The sequence below is a fragment of the Petaurus breviceps genome, unplaced genomic scaffold (assembly GCF_028583685.1).
Source record: "Petaurus breviceps papuanus isolate PSGF00001 unplaced genomic scaffold, PetGlider_PUasm1.0 551, whole genome shotgun sequence".
Taxonomy (NCBI): domain Eukaryota; kingdom Metazoa; phylum Chordata; class Mammalia; order Diprotodontia; family Petauridae; genus Petaurus; species Petaurus breviceps.
Window position 1 is genome coordinate 23,146,460 of NW_027186372.1, and position 9,381 is coordinate 23,155,840.

Below are 9,381 nucleotides of genomic sequence, written 5' to 3' on the forward strand. Positions count from 1 at the left end.
CTCAGTTTCCTCATTTGCAAAACGAGGTGGTTGGATTAGATGATTTCTGAGGTCCCTTTCCTCTCAATTCTTACGATCCTACAAACACTTTGGACAATGGATTCTGGGCTGAACTGTTGACCTTGTTTCCAGTCTCAGAGAGTCATTTCCTTACAAAGTCCTTCAGGGATAGGATTCCTTCCTTCCTCCTCCTTCTCCCCTGACTTGACCAAGTGACTGTTCCATTAAATGCCAGTCAGGAAGATTTTTAACACTCAGCAGCAGCATCTGCCGAGCCTTTTAAAGACATTGGTTCTTGCTTAAAGACTGTTTTTCCCTTCTCACAAACCTTTGTTTTCAGGCATTCCTTCATTCCCCATGCAGACTGGCATGTGGGATCTTTGGCTGGAAAAGATTTTGGTTCCATACAGGTAATTAACTAGATGCAATCTGCTCACAGGCTCTCTGGGCAGTGTAACAAATTGTGGATTTCTTTTCCCACTTCTTTACTGGATACCCTCTTCCAAATCTCCTAGTATTTCCTTGGCTGCACATTGTACCTATTCAACTTGTGTTGTGGCTACAAACCATTCCTAGTGTCCTTACCTAAGTGCCAAGCCGTAAGTGTTCAAAGAGCTGCCAAGGAGGATCACCATTGCCTTGAAGGAGAATGTGGGCCCATGTTGCTCATTTAGGTGTGAGTTTCTGGGATGTGCCCTTGTGGCACACTTATGTGTGGTTGATAGTGAGTACAGAGAACTGGTTTGAGAAATCCCAAGACTAAGCCAAAGGGCAGATGGGATTCCCATAGATGGATTTCCATGCCAGCAGCCCTGCTTCCAGCTGGCCCCCTGTAACTATCATCCCCTGGAACAACTCTTGTGGAAATGTGTCCTGGAAACTGCCTTTGCAGGTACTGCAGCTCTGTGTTCCTCCACTGAAGACTCACAAGAATGCCTAGACCACCAAAGTCCTTGACATTGTCAAATGATCCAGTATCAGAAATGGGCATGATTTTATAAATAGAAAGGATACCAAAGAAATTGAATTCCCATGCTTTGTCTCTGAATGGGGCCTTTACATATGACTTGCAGGTGAAACCTCTTAATACATGTGCTGTCTCCCTCTATTAGAATGTGAACCCCTTAAGAGCGGGGACTGTCGGGGGTGGCTAGGTGGCACAGTGAATAGAGCACCGGTCCTGGAATCAGGAGGACCTGAGTTCAAATCCGGTCTCAGACATTTGACACAATTACTAGCTGTGTGACTTTGGTCAAGTCACTTAACCCCAATTGCCCTCCAAAAACAAAAACAAAATAAAAAAAAAAGTTTGGGGCGGCCAGGTAGCACGGCGAGTAAGAGCATTGGCTCCAGTGTTGGGATGACCTGGGGATCAAATCCAGGCTCAGATACTTAGCACCAGACCCAGAAATAACTGGCCGTGTAACCTTGAGCAAGTTACTTAACCCTGATTGCTTAAAAAAAAAAAAAGCGGGGACTGTCTCCCTTTTCTATTTGTATCTCTTCTACCTCTACCGTCCCCTTTTAGCATGGCGCTTTGTCTATAATAAACCCTTAATAAAGGCTTATTCATTCATTTCTTCATGGTATACTAGATCTTTTCTGGCCTCCCTTTAGTAGGAAGACCAGGGCTCTGAAATAGGAATACAGTCTATTTTGTAATAGGAACGTTCCGGATTGACCAGCATCTTTTGCTAATATGGAAATGATTGGGTCAGAGGGCAAAAGAGGCAGAAATCTAATTGTGAGGGGTCTCCTTCCTCCTTGAATAAATCCTAGACTGACACCTTTCATGTTTACCCCTATTCCCAGGCCCTACCCCCTTCCATGGGAGCCACTCCTACCCTATCAATGAACCATTCTGTGGGTTAGAAAACCACAGGCTGGAGGGCTAGCTGAGGATCTTGTCAGCGTAGGGAATTTTTTTTTCCTTTCACATGTCCTATGGTGGAAATTCATAAACCCAGTATTTGAGTGAGAGGGTTAGAAAAATTAGTGGTGCGGGATCCCTATTTAGTTCCAAAGCTATAGGAAACACAATTATTTCTTTGAAATTGACCTTCATTTATTCAGGAGAGGAAGGCAGTTAGTTGTTTAATGGCTTCCTGGTGCCTTTCAGCATTTTCAAAGAAGAAAGAATGATTTGGAGTGAGGCAAGATTCCAGTGTTTTCTAAACAACTCACTAAGCTCAGCTCCCAGTTGGCTGCTTGGCTATTTCCTAATGCTCCCCACTGCAGTGTGCATCACTTAATAGCACAACCATTTCTCCAGGCACTGACCAAGCATTCACAGTAGCCGGGAGGATCAGGGCCTTCATTATAATGCTGAGCAGCTGATGATTCTCTTAGACATCTCGCCAACAACCCACCGAGTATAAATTCCCCTATATTATATTCGGATTATTTCCTCTTTCTCTCTCTCTTTGGGTCTGTGTTCCAGGGCCTGAATAAAGACATCCTTGTTTTGTGCCTTTTTCTTGTTCTGGAGTCTGCTCCCCTCCCTAGTCTGACTTTGGGGCCACACTGAGAAGTATTGAGGAGAAAGGAAGTGGGGGGGCTGTGTATATTACAGGTGGAGCACAGCAGGAGAAGAGAAATGGAGCCCCGTCTGCAGGCTGGCTCCTGCTCCTCAAAATAAAAACAAGGGAAAGAGAGAAAGCAGTCAGGGTCCTGAGCAGAGCCCTACTGTGGGGCATGTTGTTTTTCCTTTTCCCTTGGGGAACCCCTCTTCTCTCTCTCACAGAAAAAACAAACACAAATATGGAAATCTTGTTGCGCCCAGGCACCTGTGAGTCTGTCTTGAATTTGGAAGCAACTTCCACCTGCTTGCCCTGAAAACCACCATTTTACAAAATGTTATCTTCCCTTATTCCTTTCTCTTTTGTAATGAGAGCATATAATGAAAAACGGAGAGAGAGCATGGTGTGGGGGGTAGAAGGCTGACCTCAGAGGAGAGAAGACCTGATTCACATCTTAGTGGCTTTGTGACCCTGGACAAGTCACTTAATTTCTCAGTGTGCCAGGTAAGCATCTAAGACTACATACTACAGGGAAAATACTGATCTGCAGTAGTGTAGGAAGTTTCTACTGGGAGCTCCCCACAATGATATCATAGGTCTCATTAAAAAAGAAATCTAAAGCAGTTTATGATTTATATTCCCCACTCAGGATTCTATGAGCCTAATGTTCTAAGCCCAGCTCTCACTTTTTGCTTGACTGCCATTGGATCCAACAGAAATTTAAATCTAACATTTCCCTTTGCTGGAAAAAATGACTTTCTCTATGCTTCCTTCACCCCAATGATACTGTCCAATTTGAAGTCATCTCCTAAGTGTGCACCTCCTTCCCCCCCTAGACTGTTCCCTCTGTGTTAGTTACCCCTGGTAAGAACTGGCTGCTAGTTACTAGCATTTCTTTCTTTCTTTTTTGTTTTTTTGCAGGGGGAAGGCAGGGCAATTGGGGGTAAGTGACTTGCCCAAGGTCACACAGCTAGCAAGTGTTAAGTGTCTGAGGCTGGATTTGAACTCAGGTCCTCCTGACTCCAGGGCCAGTGCTCTATTCACTGCATCACCCAGCCACTCTAGTACTAGCATTTCTAAGCAAAAAGGATATGGCTATTCAGCTCAGAAGCAGGACAATACTGATATGATACATACCAATACAATACCAATAAAACCTCATATTTATGGCACTTGAAGTTTTATGAAGTATTTTCTTTGCAATAGCTCTGTGAAATAGGTGCAAGAAGTATATTATTTCCATTTTACAAGTGAGGAAAGTGAGGCTCAGAATGGTTCCCTAGCACAAGGTCACTCAATTTATGACACATAGGCTTCAGAGCCAGAAGGTACCTTAGAGGTCATTTGGATTTCCTTTTACAAATAAGAAAAATGAGCTGCATAGATGCAAAGGGTCTTACCCAAGGCCTTTGGGTAATAAGTAGCAGAACTAATAAGTGGAAGAGCCAGGACTTGAATCCAGGTCTTCTGACCCCTGAGTTCTTTTCATAAGGCCATACTATTGGGAGGTTTTCATGCAACCATAATGTGGGTGATCAGGAAGCTTCCAGTGACTAGAAAAGGGATAAGAGTGTTATAGAGAGAATTACCTCAGGATGTTAAATATATCTCACTTTTCACTGTGCACATGCAAAGGGCCTGTGATATTAGGGCAACAAACCCTTGGAAAAGGCACCCGAGGCTGGGAGGAAGAGAGGGAGGGAAGACAAAGTTTTTGATAGGGTTGGGGTAAGAAAATCTTGGGAAGGAGAGGAGGATGAATGGAAGAGCAGAATTTGGGGTGTGTGTGTGTGTGTGTGTGCGCGTGTGTGTGCTATCTTATACCAGAGATCAGCCAGGCAACTTTTATGTTTTTGTTTACTTAGAATTAAAGGATCTTAGGGATCCCACCCCCAATAGATTATAGGTGAGGAAACTGAGACCCACAGTGGCTAAGTGAAATCACTTGCTTAGTTGGGTCAGTGTCAAGACCAGAACCTCTGTCCCAAGACTCCCAGGCCAGTGCACCTCTTGGCTCAGCAATGATTACTAGTAGGCTTCTTCATCCTACCATCGCAGAGCCCCTAGATTTCAAAAGACCATTTTCCTTTACTGACACTCCTGCCCTAGTGCTGTTCCAGGGCCTTCCGGCCCCAGATAATGATCCAGATATTTATGGTATCATGAAGGGAATAACAAAGCAAGACAAGGAGGAAAGACAGAAGCTGCCACAAGGAAGCATGAGTTAGGAAAGGGTGGAGATAGGGTGGCAGGAGAAGGGTGAGTGGCAAGGTAGGAGACAGACTAGGGAAGGGGACAGGCAGGGATACCAAGAGGAGAACCTGGGTTTGGGTTATAGGAATTCTTATGTTCATGTTAGTATTCCTGAGATCCTATGTTAAACTCGGTAAGGGCTCCTGTACCACTTATAGACTCAGGGTCATAGATTTTGATGATGAAAGGGACCTCAGAGATCAATCTAGTCCAGCTTCTTTCACTTTACAGATGAATTAATTGAGGTCAAGCGACTCATGAAATGTTACACGTTAAACAATTCAGAGCCATAATTCAAACCCTGATCCTTCATTTCCAGCTCCAGAGTTCTTCTCACTCTATCATATTGCACAGTTAAATCTCCAGTATCCAGAGTGCTTGGAAAATGATGTTCTGGGTAATGGTATTTCCTAGTTAACTGATGGTAATGTGACGAATGCTTTTGGATCCAACACTTACTGTTGAAAATCCTTTTTACAAGTATTAATCAATTGTTCTTTGTTAGGAAGTACCATCAGGTAGTGAACATCATCTTTTCTGATGACCTCAGGTTTATCATTCTGGGTTTGAATTCTCATTGAACAAGGACTAGGAGGCTATGATGGTTCCAGGATAGAGAACATGGAAGAGAGCTTGGAAATTATTTAGCCTAGACATCCTTAATCTTTTTTTGTGTCACAGATCCTTTTGGCAGTTGGATGAAACAAATATAGTGAGCCCTGATCAGAATAATGTTTATAATTGCACAAAATAAAATACAAAGGAAACTAATTCCATTGAAATGCAGCTATCAAAACATAAAAAAAAACCCAATTTCATAGATCCCAGGTTAAGAAATCCTGATATAGTCCAACTCTTGAATTTTATAAAGAAACTTGCCAGGGAGAAGTGAATTGCTTCAAATCACATAACTAGTTTGTGGCATAAATAATTTGCTTATAATGCAGTGGGAATACCCAAAAGATACACACACACATGTTTATATATACACACACAATATACTAAATACCTGGTAGTGACTTGCTTTCTTGTCAGCTTATTTTTCTTAAATGCAAAATGAAGTAATATACTCTTATCTACCAAACAAAATTGGGTTCCGGTTAATTGCAGCTTTATTCTAATGTCTTCTCTGGTCCATGACATACATAGCCCCAACCTCTGCTTATGGGAATAGCAGAGCCCTGTGAAAGGCACATTTGCTTCCTGTCGTGGCATGTGGCTTCCTCTAGAGCTATGAGACAAGATATTCAGAATATGCACAATGGTTTCAGATGCCATGTGGACAGCATGTCACAACTCTCTTGATGCAGGATTACTTCTTCACTGAAGCTTGGGCTACCAGGGAAAACAGACTTTACAAGAAACATAGGATGCCTTAGGATCCATTCAATTTGTGGGAGTGACAGGCAAAAGGGAACTTAGACAGTATTTCAGTCAGGTAAACAGCTTACCTCTATATAGACCCATTGATGTTACTACCTGTATAGGAGATGAAAGCAAGGGAAAAGTTTGAGCTAATTCTGGGGCATTCCATAAATTGTCAGTCAGGAAAAATTTCCGGGGGAAAATTGAGAACATGTGAACACTCAGGCTTCAGTCAGCTTCCTTCCCTTTCATACTTCAGTCATTAGATAACTGAAAGACTTTTGGATGAAAGCAGCAGGGAGCAGTTGTAAAATGCCTTATGAACTGATAACAAAATTCCCCCTCCCCCCCAGTCCCCAGCGATGCAGAAGGGCCAAACCAGCAATGTGGGGAGAAAGCATTCACTGAAAGGCTTTACAGGAACCCAGCTCTGGGCAGGAGCCTTTGAATGAAAGCTGCATTTTTACCCCCTACAAGAGCTGCCTCTCCACTCTTCCCCAACTGTCTTTTCTGCAGTCACCAATAAACTATTTTGTATGCAGCATTAGTGATGCTGTCCTAGCCAACACATCATTACTACCAAAATGATGCCGGTGTGATGTTTAAGCTGACTGTCCTTTTTAATTATTAAACAGAGAATGCCAAGTGAATCATTCACTGTACTTGATTTTCCTGTGTCTATTTCAAGTGGCAAGAAACTAGTGTGTTTAACACCTGCACTGATTCCTAGCAAGCTATCCGTCTGCAAAGCCTTTGCATAGGAAACCAAACCAGACCAAAAAAGGAACATACTGCATTAAATAGCTTATAACATCATCATCATTGCCTCCACCACCATCAGATCATAGTATCAAAGATTTAGAGTTCTAAGAGACGTCAGAGGTTATGTAGCCTAAATCCTTAATTTTACAGACGAGGAAACTGAGACCCAGAGAAGCTAAATGACTTGTCCAAGGTCACAGCAGTAAAGTGGCAGAGCTGGTATTTGAACCCAGGCCCTCTGTCGCCAAATCCAAATGTGGGTCTCATTCCACTGTACCTCAAAATTTCTCCAATTCCCCTTCTGGTCCCCAACTTACCAAGCGGTAGAATAATGAAGAATGGAAGCCAGCATAAAATAAACATGCCAACCACAATGCCCAAGGTCTTGGCTGCCTTCTTTTCCCTGGAGAACTTAAAAAGTTTGACAGCTATTGAGTTCCTGGGGTTGTGGCCTTTGGCCTTGGTGCTACTGAGGGCATCCTCATGAAAGTTCTTGGAGTGGATCCGAAGAGTCAGCTCCTTGGAGTTGGACATCTCCTTCATGACTCCTGCCTCTAGATTCTTCGTGGTCCTTTTGGCCACAATGTAGACTCGGCAATACATCACGAGGATAACAGCCAGCGGGATATAAAAGGAGCCCAGGGAGGAGAAGAGGGCGTAAAAGGGTTCTTCAGTGACACCACACTCCTTCTCATCCTTAGGCGCAGGCTCCTTCCAGCCAAGGAGGGGGCCGATGGAGATCACCATGGACAACACCCACACACTGAGCAGGGCCAGGATGGCCTTTTTCCTGGTGACCAGTGTCGGGTACTGAAGAGAGTAGCGGACTCCGATGTATCTATCGATTGAGATGGCACAGAGACTCAGGATGGATGCTGTGCAGCACAGCACGTCCACTGCAGCCCAGATGTCACAAAATATCCTCCCCAACACCCAGTAGCCGAGCACTTCAAGGGCAGCAGAGAAAGGCAGGACTGTGAAACTCAGCAGCAGGTCTGCAATGGCGAGGTTAACTATGAAGTAGTTGGTGGGTGTCCGCAGGTGACGGTTGCATGCCACAGAAAGGATCACCAAGATGTTGCCCACGATGGCAAAGAGGATGAAGGCACCCAGCACAATGCCCACAGAAATGGCCCTCCTGATATCCAGCTCAGAGGGAGTGGAATTGCTGGACGTCTGATGGGCACCAGTGAGGTTTCCACCACTCGGTTCTTCCCAATAGGCAGGTGCTGATATATTGTGGCTCACGTCCAGATGGGGATTCATTTTAAAGCCCACCCTCCATAGCCGGGGGGTAATTAGGCTTCAAGGGCAGCGCACGAAGTACCTCAGCTCTCCTGAAACTTTCCCTCCACCTCAGCCGTCACTACTGGGCAGGAGCCACTCGCCTCCCGGGCAGGCATTTCCTAGAGCAGACGGGCAGCGAGCGAGTCCCTCCTTGCCTGTTCAGAATCTTCGGAAGCCTGTCAAAAGGAGAGAGGGAAGAGGTAGCTTCAAGTTTAATTGTCCACGTCAGGCAAGCCAGGAGCTGTGGCTGGGGAGGGGGCAGTGACGGGGAAAGGGACTGGAGCTGGCGCAGGGGAGGGGCGCTCCGTGTTCTCTCCCCCCTGCCCTCTGCAGGTCTGCAGGGAGCGGCGGCGGTGGCGGCGGCGCCTGGCTCCGTGGAGCTGCGAGGAGGGTCTGCAGGCAGCCTTCAATGAGCTGCTGGGCTGGCTCTGCATGGCAGTGACATCAAGGAGGGGAGAGCCGTCCTGTCCTGACACAGCGAGGCACTAGAGGGCAATGCAGTTTCAGCTAAGGTTTCCCCAGCCCTGACAGCTGAAACCACAGCCATGCACACCAACGGAGCTTAATTAAAACATTTGTCACTGGGGAAAGCGGTCTGGAAACCATTCTATCCTACTCCCACCCCTCCCACCCTTCCCAGGTGATGGAGGAGAACTTGGGGAGATACAGGGAGAGGTAGCTCGCTCAGGGGACACACTACTTCTAGTCTAAGGGAGTGTAATCCTAAGGGACCCAAAGCCCAGGTGAGGGAGCTCTTACCTTCTTGGGGAGGGAGAAAGGGGGCAGGTAGGAGCTTTGCGTGGGAAGCACTTGGATGGTGACAGTAGAAATTTAGACCATCTGGGTGTGGGGTAAGTAAAACTTCCCTGACCACCTAAAATAAGAAGAAAAACCACAGTTAGACAAGTAGAGAGACATCAGACACGAAAACTCAGAACTACAGCCCCTCTAATTTCATCCCTTTGTCTGGGATTGAATCCTCCCTAGACTGATGCAACTACCTTTTTTTTTTTTTAATCTTGGTAAGGGCCAGAGTTGATAATGACACCCTAAAACAAATGCCCTTCTTAAAAAAAAAATCAGTGTTCTGCTATATCCTTTTGAGTCATCTTCAGTTGTCTCTGAAGAATTAAAGGGGTTTACCTCACAGCTAATGGAGAGGCTCATACTGGGTGTGAGTTTTCTGCAATGCATA

At 45.2% G+C, this 9,381-nt stretch overlaps 1 protein-coding gene across 1 annotated transcript in view; it reads right to left on the minus strand.

Annotated features, from left to right (window-relative positions):
* The window catches only part of ADRA1B (adrenoceptor alpha 1B), a 38,381-nt gene extending 29,790 nt beyond the window's left edge, over positions 1 to 8,591 (minus strand). Inside the window, exon 1 of the mRNA XM_069102471.1 lies at positions 7,217 to 8,591. Within this exon, the coding sequence (XP_068958572.1) occupies positions 7,217 to 8,165 (949 nt within the window). The 5' untranslated portion in view covers positions 8,166 to 8,591. The remainder of the gene's footprint in view (positions 1 to 7,216) is intronic.
* Positions 8,592 to 9,381: the final 790 nt, after the last annotated feature.